This window comes from Microtus ochrogaster, unplaced genomic scaffold, assembly GCF_000317375.1.
Source record: "Microtus ochrogaster isolate Prairie Vole_2 unplaced genomic scaffold, MicOch1.0 UNK1, whole genome shotgun sequence".
Lineage (NCBI taxonomy): Eukaryota > Metazoa > Chordata > Mammalia > Rodentia > Cricetidae > Microtus > Microtus ochrogaster.
The window spans coordinates 37,801,611-37,813,086 of NW_004949099.1; the positions used below are offsets into that span (position 1 = coordinate 37,801,611).

Consider the following 11,476-nt stretch of genomic DNA (forward strand, 5'->3'; position numbering starts at 1 on the left):
CTCTCTTGGGCTGTCTGTCAACCAAGCACCGCTAGCTCGTGATAGCTGGGCTATAAGTGGTCCCAACAATCCCACTTCCCCTGGTTCACATATTTATCTTGCCCCTTCCTATACTGGATCACAACTGGCCTGTGTGATCTGCAGACAAGGGCAGAAGTGGCCGCTTATCACTTCCAAGATCAGATGATGAGCCGGATTGCTTTAGTCTTATCCTTCCTGCCAGTCACACGGGAGCCAGCTGCCATGGCACTGAAGGGGCCTTAAAGGGCCTCTGGCCCTTGGCCACCTGAGTGAGTCTTTTAAGAAACAGATCCCTCAGCCCAGGCCACGCTTACTCTTGACCACGGATTTGGCCACACCTTAGAGCCTGTACCAGAACTATTCAGCTAGCCTGATTTCTGGCCGTGAGAGGGAGGATTCCTAAGTTTGGGGGTGATTTTTTAAATGTAGCAATAGATAGCTATAATATGCACACTTTGCTTCTGAGATGACTCCCCACCCACTCCCTAAATCTCCCTGCAAATGTCTCCTCACAACCCTTCCTCTCCAGGCTCCCGGGCCAGAGCACCAGTTTCTAGATGAACTGATAGGTTCATCCCCAATGCCATAAAAAACGGAAATAAATGAACAATCACTCAGGGACACCTAACGAATTAATACAGCTCCCAGAGACATTAAGAGGACACAGACAGGGCTAGAAGTTACCCTGCTGGCTAGAGGGTGGGGCTTTGTGAGGAGGGAATGCTAGCGGGAACATCACCGCTGAGAAAGTCCCCAGAGCACAGCGCTGTGATCCACAAGGCCTTAGCTCCTCTCCCTTTTACGTGAGACAGAGGAACAAGGTGGTCCTCTATTCTGCCTCTGTTCCCTTCATGAAAGAACATGGGGAAGTCCCTGCATGAACCCCAGTGAACCTGTGACAACTCTCATAAACCCAAAGGGCATAGGTTATTACCTAGTACAAAGCAAAAACGCCACCCACGGAACTTTCCAGGAAACCCCTGCCCCGTGAAAATATGGTGGCTTCCACTGAGACCATGGAAAGAGGGTCTGAGGCAGGGCTGCTGAGAAGTCACCTCAGCAGCTGTCTCTGGGTCAAGGCTGAGACCTCTCCCTGTGGTGAATAAGGAGTTCCTGGCAGGGGTTGCCCTCAGATAACCCTATTTGTCAGGGGCTTGAGCGCCACACCTGCAGGAGGCTCCCCGTGGCATAAACACCCTCCCAGGTGTCTGTGCGCAAACAGGAGGCTGAAGATCTCTGTCTCTATGGAGACACAAGGGACAGACGTGGGGACGGAGAACGAAAAGTAGAGCTATTACTTTGTGTTAAGTCATAGAGAGGGGGAGCCCCGAAGCCTGAATAATGAGCCATTTAGAGCAGTCTGAGGTCCCGAGACTCGGGATCGTGGTTGGAACTATAGCGCTGTCACTGTGGGAACTCAGTGGCACAGGAAGGAGGGACAAGAATGAGCACACTGTAAAGTGAAGTCCTAAAGGGTCTTAATAGGGGTGGTGCGGATCTGAACCTAGGTCCTCGGGCTTGCCCTGCATTTGCTGAACCATCTCCTCAGCCCCTATCACTGTCTTACTTAATACTATTTATTATTATTATTATTATTTATTATTATGTACATGCACATGCTGTGTATATGGAGGTGGCTGCGTGTGGAATTCAGAGGACAGCTTCGTGGAATTGGTTGTTTCTTCCTTCTTTACGTGGGTTCCAGGCATTGGTGAATCAGGTCACCAAGCTTGTAGGCATGCTCCTCTACCCTATGTTTGTGTGTCTCCCTGTGTAGCCCTGGTTATCCTGGAACTCACCATGTAGATCAGGCTGGACTTAAACTCACAGAGATCTCCCTACCTCTACCTCCCAAGTGTTGAGATTAGGACATTCCTCACCACGCCCAGGATTCTATTAATTAACTAATTAATTAATTTGGGGTTTTTTTTTTGGAGACAGTTCTCTGTGTAGCCCCAACTGTCCTGGAATTCTGTAGATTGGGCTGGCCTCAAACTCAGAGATCTGCCTGCTTCTGCCTCCAGAGTGCTGGGATTAAAGGTGTGCCCCACTGCCACTCTGTCTATTAATTTATTTTTGAGTCAGGACCTGATGTAGCCTAGGCTGGCCTCAAACTTACTAGGTAGGGTCTAATGTAGCCCAGGATGGCCTCAAATTTACTAGGTAGGGTCTGATGTAGCCTAGGCTAGCCTCAAACCTACTAGGTAGACAACTTTTTCACATGCTGGAATTACAGGCAGGCACCTCTACATCCATTATGTTTTTTGTTTTGTTTTGTTTTGTTTTTTGTTTTTGTTTTTCGAGACAGGGTTTCTCTGTGGTTTTGGAGCCTATCCTGGAACTAGCTCTTGTAGACCAGGCTGGTCTCGTACTCACAGAGATCCGCCTGCCTCTGCCTCCCGAGTGCTGGGATTAAAGGCGTGCGCCACCACTGCCCGGCTACATCCATTATGTTAAAGATGGGGTCTCATGTTACCAGTGTTTGTCCAAACTCCTGGACCCAAGGGGATGCTCCTGTCTCTGTCCCCTCTGTACCTGGCCATTGTCCTAATTAGTAGGCTAGAAAACAAAAGGCTCAGAGATTTGCAACAGCCTCACCAGCAGTAAGAGAGTGAGAATCCAGGACTCTGACTCCCACGGTTGCAGCAATACCCAGCTGCCTCGTGGGTTGTTTCCATCCCAACCTACAGACTTTGTTTAGAGCCTTTCCGTTGTCATACTTGGGTTATAACCTTGCCAGGACCAGGGATGTATTTCCTGCAACTTGTATTGTTTAGTCCATCTTCTGCAGGATAAATAAGACATGTGACAGATTCTGTGAGCACACTCGGTGCTGCACACCCAGAAAGCACACCTGCATGCTTGCTCCATCTTGCCTGCTGCAGTGAGTTAGATGTCAGGCCTGCGACAGTTGGTCTGAGGCCCTCCTCGGGGTTGTGACAAGCAGTGGCCACTAGGTGGCAGTGTGTTATCATGTCTGGGACCAGAAAAGTCACCCAGGGATGACAAACATGGGGGATGGGGCAGAGGTAGCAACGTCAGCTGGTTACCCAGGAAGATTAGGGGGCCCCCATCTCCTGGAGGACTTCACATGGCTGACTTGTGTGCACGTGCGTGCGTGTCTGTCTGCCTGTGTCTCCCGTCACTGTAGTTAGGAGTCTAAGCACAATGCTGAGGTACAGCTGAGCTTGCTGTCGGGCAAAAGGGACAAGCATATAAAGGAGACCAGGACAGCCAACAAAACGTGGGTAGAACATGGAGAAAGGGCTACGGAAAAGACGTGGGCGATCTCTGGAGCTTTAGTGGGGGAAAGGGATTGCTCGGGAGAAAGGGAGCAACAGAGAAGAGAAACAACGAGGCAAGCAACAGAAGAGGGAATGACAGCCTAGGGAATGAGGAGAAAGATTGGCTGGAAAAGTAGGTTGGGCGGCTGGAGTGGGAGAAGGGAGCCCCCAGTGGCTGGGAAAGACAGGAACCGTCCCTGGACAAGAAAGAGTCAGACTCTGGCTTGCTGCTGCTGACAGGGAGTTTATTCTGGCTGGAGCTGCTGAGATCTGCTGGCCATTCAGCTCCAGGTCACTGCTGCCTGGGCTCTGGCTCTGGCTGGGGCTCTTGCTCCAGTTCCGGCTCTGGCTCCTGCTCCATCTCTATCTCTATCTCCAGGTCTCGCTCCAGCTCCTCTGTCTTACTCAGACTGGGAGGTGGGGGAATCCTGTTCTCTAAGGCAGAAAATCTTCTCCGTAGCCACTGTGGGGAGAGACAGAGAGGACAATGGAGGACGAAGGAGGAGAGGAAGGAGACAGAAGGAACAGGACAAATCCTGACCCTACCGCTTTTTCTCCAGCCTTCCCCATCTGGCTCAGGGTCTCCTTTTGGCCCCTTTAAACTTTCTAGCCCTAAGGTATTCCCAGTACAAGGGCGCTGGGAGTATATTCAGAATTCATCATGGTTATCTTCCTCAAGGAAGAGGTCCCGCACAGCACTCTGAGGAGAGGGAACTGTGTCCCTGGCTCACCTGTCTTCTCCATAGGTGGAAGCCAAAGGCCCCAGTCACCACGAGGAACAGTGAGAAAGTGCTGAGGATCAGAAGGAGAAAGAGATGGTCTCCTTTAAGGTCACCTGAGGCTCTTCTTGCACTGCGGGCACCTATGAAGAAAGCACAGGATTAGACTTAGGGTCGGGGATGAAAAAGGACACGCGCTACACCCTCATCCTTCACAGATACAATGAGGTCAGAGAGTTTAAGGGCCTTGTCCAGAATCGTTCAGCTAAGGACAGAAACAGGTCAGGCTTGGAGAGCTCGAGGTCAGGTCGCTGACTGGGAAGGGGAAGAGGTGGGGGTACAGGACTTGGGAGATGACCAAGGTGACGGCTTTGGAGTTGGGGGTCACGATATTTGGAGCCTCCGACCTGGGCTAGACTCTGCGATGTGCACCGCTGCTCCAAGAAGCTTCTGTCCCTGAAAAAGCTGGCATTGCCAAGGCTCAGCAAGGAACTGGGTCTCCTGTATCTCCAACCCGGGGCCTGGAGAACTCCTGGAGCCATTGTTCAGGCGGCGCCACACAAATCTTTCTTGTCCAGATGCGGGGGTCACCTCACACATCAGCTTTCCCAGGGAGCCAGGTAACCCCAAGGTCTGATGAGTCACTGAAAAATTAGAAGAAAGAACTCTTGTGGGGATCTTGACCCCTTGGTTATCAAAGTTACAATCCCACATCTCTGTCACCTTACTCTCATTGGCGATCTGATTGGGAAAACCTCAAGGGAAGAGGTCACAGGACGTGACTACATTTATCTCTGGTTTTGTTTATGTTTTTGAGACGGGGTCTCAAATAGCTCAAACTGGCCTTGAGCTTACTACGGCAGCCAAAGATAACCCTGAACTCCTGATCCTCTGGCTCTATCTTGTAAGTACTGGGATCACAGGGACGTCCCACCTGGCGACAGGAATCTTAAAACAGCACTCTAGATTGATTGCTTCCCCTGCTCAAAATGTTCCCAACACTTCAGACATTATATTCAACTCAAACTGGTACTGAAGGCCACATGAGCAATATTATCCATGCTGGGGCTGACCCTCAGCAGACAGAATGCTTCCCCAGAATACAGAAGTCCCCGGGTCCAGTCCCCAGCGCCACATAAACTGGGTGTGGATACTAGAAAATCAGAAGTTAAAGATCCAGTACACATTGGATTCAAGGTCAGGCTGAGCTACAGGAGACCTTGGTTTTAAAAGAAAACAAGGCTGAAGAGATGGCTCAGTGATTAAGAGTACTTGCTGCTCTTCCAGAGAACCCAAGTTTGATTCCCAGTACCTACTTGGCAGCTCATAATTGTGTCTGTAACTCAGATCTAGGAGGCTGATGACCCCTCCTGTTTCTGGGGACATCAGCCACAGATGTACAAGTCCAAAAAAATATACATACACATATAATAAAATTTTTCTTTTTCTTTCCTTCTTTTTTTTCTTCTTCTGAGACATGGTTCCTCTGTATTACAGCCCTGGCCTCAAACTCAGAGATCCTCCTCGTGCTCTGCCTGCAGAGTGCTAGGATTAAAGGCGTATGACACCGCTACCCGTACCTTTGTTGTTGTTTGTTTCAGGCAGGATTTCTCTGTATAGCCCTAGATGTCCTGGAACTTGCTCTGTTCTGTAGACCAAGCTGGTCTCAGACTCAAAGATCTGCCTGCCTCTGCCTCCTGAGTGCTGGGATTAAAGGAATATGCCACAACCACCTGGCCTTATAAAATACATTTTTAAATAAAATAAAAAGGAAGAGATGGTTCAGGGCTTATCAAGTTATCGGAGTTAACTGTGCTTCCAGGGGACCCAGGTTCAGTTCCCAGCACCTACGCCTGGCAGCTCACAATCGCCTGTAACACTAGCTCCAGGGAATCCAACACTTTCTTTTTATCTCCTTTGACACCGCACATGTGCATACTCACACAGAAACACATGAGCACAAGCTTACTGTTTTCTACAACGCTCAGACTCTCAATGATCAGTCAGGTGGATTAGCGCCAGCACTCCCAACAACTTCCCTTGCCTCAATCACTTTGCTCACCCCAGTAACACCATCTCCGTGCCTCTGAGGGGACATCATGACCCCTTCCTGAATGTTCACAGAACAAGTAACCAACTGTTGGATGCACAAGCAGAGCATCTCAAAGCTGACTAGAAATAGGGTGGTAGCTGGCAAATGGCGAAGGGCCTGCACCCTGCTGAGCACAGCATGTGAGAGACTTGGTGACACAGACATCCACGGTTCAAGTTTAGACCCGGGCCTAGCATCTCCCGGTGGTACCACCTTGAGACCACGCCTTCTCTGTAAAGCAGGAATGACAGTATCACGTCCCCCCTGAGTAGCTAAACACAGCTGATCTTTCAGAAAACACTGGAGGGCTGGTGGTTCAGCTCAGATGATAGAGCTACCTGGCAACATGAAGGCCTGGGTTAGGTGCCCGGCACCACAGAAACTGGATGTGGTAGCTGTTTGTCTGTCTATAATCCTAGCACTTGGAAGATGGCAGCAGGAGAATTAAAAATTCAAGACCATCCTCCACTATGAAGTGAGTTTCAGGCCAAACTGGGATACATCAGACTCTGTGTCAAAAGAGAAAAGAAGGAAGTAAAGAAGGAAGAAGAGGGGGACATCGGAGGCCAGGCGTGGTGGGTCATACTTGTAACCCCAGCACTTGGAGGTAGAGGCCCAAAGATCAAGAGTTCAGGAGTTCAAGGCCAAGCTCAGCGCCGCAGATATTTAGCCAGTAAGACACTGGCCATTAGCATTGGGCAGAAGTATGGGTGGGTTTTGAGGACTGACTGAGTGCGGCAAAGAAGAGTTAGGGGGGTGTGGAATTCCAGTGGACTTACCAATAGACTGAGTTAGCAAAGGGCTGACGTGAAAAGACGGGGTTCCCAGTGAAGCTGAGGGGTAGATAATATGTCCAGACAGAGTTATAGATAAGGTGAGCGGGATTCAGGGTTAACAGCCTAGAGATATGTTGTTTGTTAATTCGTTTACTTGGTCATGTAATCAATATTTCTTTGTTTGTTGTTTTGAAACAGGATCTCAAGTAGTCCAGGCTGGTCGGGAACTCACTACGTACTTGAATTCCTGAGCTTCCCGCCAGGGGCTGGGATTACAGCCGTGTGCCACCACATCTGGCTCCAGTGCACACTACCAAGCACCTACTATGTGGCTGATGGCCACAGGTGACCACTGCAGACACAGCTAATCATCGTGGCTGGTAGCTGCCAATCATTGAACACGTACTTTCTGATTTTTTTTTGGCCTGTTTTTGTTTTATATTCTCTTGGAAAACCCTAACAAATATTTGCTGACTAGGGACTGATTTATTAACTCCTTCCGAATCCAGGTCAACTAGCACAACTTTAATCAAGTCCCAGACCAAAAGCAGGCAAGGAATTGAGAATATATGCTGCCTCCTTTGAACCATTTAAACTCTTACCTACTGTTCTAACTCCTCAACCTTCTGACAGCTCAGAGTAGGGGAGTCCCTTAGAAAAGAAGTGGGATTTTTATTTTGTGAGTCAAGGGGAGATTTTCAGTTTCGGTTTTGTTTTTTCTTTTGTTTTATCGTGGGGGTGAAAAAAAACAGCCCATTAACCGGGCGTGGCGGTGGTGAATGCCTTTAACCCCCACACTCTGGGACACAGAGGCTGGGGCTCCGAGTTTGAGGCCAGCCTAGTCTACAGAGTGAGTTCCGGGACAGCAACAGTTAGGGCTGTTACACAGAGAAACTCTGTCTCGAAAAGAAGAAAAAAAAAACAAGAAATGAGCCCATAATTTGACAGGCACAGTAGTATTTGTCTGTCCCTCCCCCAGTGCTTAGGAAGCGGAAGAAGGATCAGGAGTTCAAAGTCATCCTAAGCCTAAGCCACAGCAGTCTGGGTCATAGAAGAAAAGGCGCTTACCAGGCAAACCTGGCACCCCGAGTTCAGTCCCAAGAGCCCAGAAAAAAGGTGGGTGGAAAAAAACTGACTCCAGAGTTGTCCTGTGACCTCCACATGTGCTGAGGGACACGCAGCCATCATATGCTCGTCCCCCCCCCCCCGCCCCCATAAAAGCTGAAAAGGGAAGACATCATGCGTGAGTAGACTGGCCCAGCATCATGGAGCCCATCCGCACAGTCTCTGACAACACTCTCCCCTGAAGAGGAAAAGCTGTTCCTTTCCCACCTGCGGCTGACCTGTGATGACCGCCAAAGTGACCACAGCACTGAGCTGCCGCCCCTGCAGATGGACGCTACAGGTGTAGGTCCCAGCCTGCTCCAGACCCACAGTCTCAAGTCGAAGGGCAAAACTGCCACTCTTCCCGGTCACCAGGCGCTCAGAGCCTCCCCCAGGAGGAGTCCACTTGGCAGTGAGTGAAGAAGAGGTCCCCATAGCCTGGGGCAAGTGACAGGGCAGCTCCACCCTAGAGCCTGCAGCAGCATACACTGTCAGAGGAGCTAGGGGCTCTAGACCTGGGGGAAAAGGAAACGCCAAGATCAGTGCCCAGGGGTGGGTATGCAGTGGGACAGAGGGCAGGAACTTCGAGGAAGGAAGGCAGAGGGTGATGGAGGTACTCGGGAGTAACACACAAAGAAACAGACAGGCTAGGGAAGCTGGAAAACGCAGACTGTGCTGAGCCAGCAGGATACCAAAGGATGGCAGCCAAGGGACAAACTAGGGTAGAGATGGCAGCAAAAAGACTCCTACAGAGGAAAGGGCTTTCACACTGCTACACGGCAATCTGAAGGGACACGGCAGCGGAGGACCTGTTTGGGGGGCCCATGAGTCAGGAAAGGTGGGCGGCAGAAAGGGGTCAAGAGTAAAGACAGCTTGGGAGAGTTACCCAGAACCTCGAGGTTGTGTGTGATAGAGACATTGAAGCCATCTCTGTAGGTGAGGACACAGCCCCAGGTCCCGGAGTCCAGGGGACTGACTTGTGGGAGAAAGAGGAAACTTTCAGCTAAGTGGTGATGGGCGGACTTGTGGACAGGAACTCGGCTCTGACCCTGGAACCAGTGCACAGAGACTGGGCGGTCAGGACGACTGAAGGAACAGTTCAAAATGACCCAATCAGACGGCCTGAGGGGTCCCGAGGGACTGGCGATCACTGTGAGAAAGTAAAAAGGACCAATCAGTGGACTAGATGGAAACACTTTCTCAATGCAGCCAGCCCAAGCAAGCTAAAAACTCATGGAAACAGGGACGCTGTGTTCAGATTATCCTTACAGCCTCCCATTCCAGCTCAGTACTTGAAACCTGGGATGTTTAACAAGAGACCCAGGACTCCTCTGTCTCCTGCCTTCACTTACTTTACTTGGCCTGTTCTTTGGGCAGACTTTGCCTGAGGATGAGCTATAGATGTCTTAAATGAGTCACTCTAGACCCCCAAAGAAGAGGCGCCCTCCCTCTTCTACCTCCATCAGGGAGGGCACTCCCGCTGTAGGTTGGGGGCGGAGGAAGGAGCTGGAGTATGTGATACAGTTTCTCCGTAGCCCCCTCACCCCCTCCTAGAGGCATGCATTTTAGGGGGCACTTTCCACCCTGCCATCAAGCGGTCACCCCTTCCTGAACACTTCTGGAGGCCCTCAGGAGGGCCAGGGCTCTTCCTGTCTCGGGGCGACGGGGACCTGCTACCCAGCCCCTCTCCCTTTGTCCCGCCCCACCTACTCGAGGCCTGGCCGACGCGCAGGCGGAGACGGCAGAAGAGGGTGCGGTCCGGGAAGCGCACCACAGCGTGGTACTCGCCAGCGTCGGCGCGCCGGGCTGGACGCAGCCACAGCGAGAAGTCCCCGCGCTGGAGGCGGCGCTCGTCCAGCTGCACGCGGCTTTGCAGGGGCAGCCTCCCGCTGCGCAGGCCTCCCGGAGCCACGCTCAGCACCGTGTAGCGATGGGGGGCCGACCTCCCAGGCAAGGGCTTCCCCCTGAGACGGTCAAGGGCAGGGGCGGAGTGGGAAATAAGATTGAGGAATTCCGAGGCAATTTGAAAAAAGCCGTAAAGAGATACACTCTAAACACACTCTTGAGGATAAAGCAACCCGCCTAAGAGAGCACTCGACCATTAGCAGCCTCCCCCTCCCACCCCCAGTCATCCCATCTGCTACTGGAGAGGTGGCAGACTATGGACCGCAGATTGCAGAGAAGGCACTAAAACGCTGTGTGGAGAGGCCGAGCAACTGGCTTCTGAGGGACTCACAGAGGGGACAAAACTGGCTTGGATTTTTTTCTTTTTCGATACAGTTTCTCTCTGTGTAGCTTTTGGCTGTCCCTGGAACTCACTCTGCAGACCAGGCTAGCCTCAAACTCACAGAGATCCACCTGCCTCTGCGTCTTGAGTGCTGGGATTAAAGGCCACTACTGCCTGGCCATCGGATGGGGTTTTATCAGAATGCCATTAGAACTGGATTGAGAGGTTCTGTCGCCTGACCGTGGGGTGCATACCCATCTGGTTGATGTTGCCAAGTGACCACTCCTCTTCGTAGAAGGTCGGGATTCCGGTGGGGGAGCTGGGGGCTGCAAGGAAGATGGACAGGGGCCCCCTCCTGGGCCCACACCACGGAGTCCTCTCTCCCAGGCTCTGAAACCACGGCTAGTGGAGCAACAGAGAGGCCAAGGGCTATGAGTCAAGAGATCTGAGAATAGAGAAAGGCCTCGGCGTTCCAAGAGAGAGAAATATAATTCCTCCCTGTCAAGGGGAGACGGAGGTGGCTTTGGGATTGGAAGGATTGTCCTTTTAAAAAAAGGCATTAGAAGCCCATCATGGTGCTAAAGAGACAGGTCACAGAGGCCCCTGCTGGCTTCTCCCCACTCCCCATCTTACCTGGAGCTGCCCACAGCAGTCGCAGAAGCAGAAGGCCTAGGAGCAGAGTCTCCCTCATCTCCTCTATGGCCTGGGCCTCCCTAGCCCTCCAAGAGAGGTCAGAAAGGGGTCCTGGGAGAAGAAAAACAGAAGTTCTACAAGGAGGGAGGTGAGGCAGGGCGAAAGAATGTAGGGTAAAGACGACCCCCAGGAGGGGGTGGGTGGTCTGGAGAGGGAGGAGGACCAATGACCAGCCGCTGGAGACCAGAGGAAGCTGGCTAGATGGGGGGGGGGGGGGGCCCCCCCCCGGGGGCGGGGGGGGGGGGGGGGACAACGGCCAGCCGGCGGGAACCAGAGCACGCTCGGTAAAGGGGGGGGGGGGGGGAGACACACCCCTGGGACAGGGCAGGGCTGGGGCACAGAGCAGAGTAGAGGCAAGGCCAAGGCAGTGAGCTGGGATGCTCATCTGCATCTGAAGTCCTTCTGCTTCCCTTCCACCTTCCCCACTTCCCTTCCCCACTGCCCGCCCCCCAGCCCAGGGCTCAGGGTTTCGATTCGCAGTGGAAAGTGTGAGGGGGCTGTTTCCCAGCAGCAGAGCCCTCCGTCTGTTGTGGCACTCCTCCTGTTTACTTCCTCAGACC

The 11,476-nt window shown here is 52.1% G+C and overlaps 1 protein-coding gene across 1 annotated transcript; it reads right to left on the reverse strand.

The window, feature by feature from the left end:
* Positions 1 to 3,597: 3,597 nt before the first annotated feature.
* On the reverse strand, positions 3,598 to 10,914 carry Lag3 (lymphocyte activating 3). The gene is made up of 8 exons (XM_005365340.1): positions 10,857 to 10,914; positions 10,470 to 10,625; positions 9,707 to 9,991; positions 8,883 to 9,146; positions 8,236 to 8,511; positions 4,432 to 4,668; positions 4,037 to 4,167; positions 3,598 to 3,768 (listed from the first exon to the last, which is right to left on the reverse strand). Exons 1-8 carry the CDS (start codon positions 10,912 to 10,914, stop codon positions 3,598 to 3,600), a joined length of 1,578 nt encoding a protein of 525 aa, XP_005365397.1.
* Positions 10,915 to 11,476: the final 562 nt, after the last annotated feature.

What these genes read in the sequence shown, in the direction of transcription:
- Lag3 (XM_005365340.1), bottom strand. Translation starts at nt 10,914, where the DNA reads ATGAGGGAGACTCTGCTCCTAGGCCTTCTGCTTCTGCGACTGCTGTGG. An exon ending in ACACAACCTCGAGGTTCTGG is followed by an intron (nt 8,512 to 8,882) that starts GTAACTCTCCCA and finishes CTTTTCCCCCAG; the next exon opens with GTCTAGAGCCCCTAGCTCCT. An exon ending in CACTTTGGCGGTCATCACAG is followed by an intron (nt 4,669 to 8,235) that starts GTCAGCCGCAGG and finishes CTAATTTTTCAG; the next exon opens with TGACTCATCAGACCTTGGGG.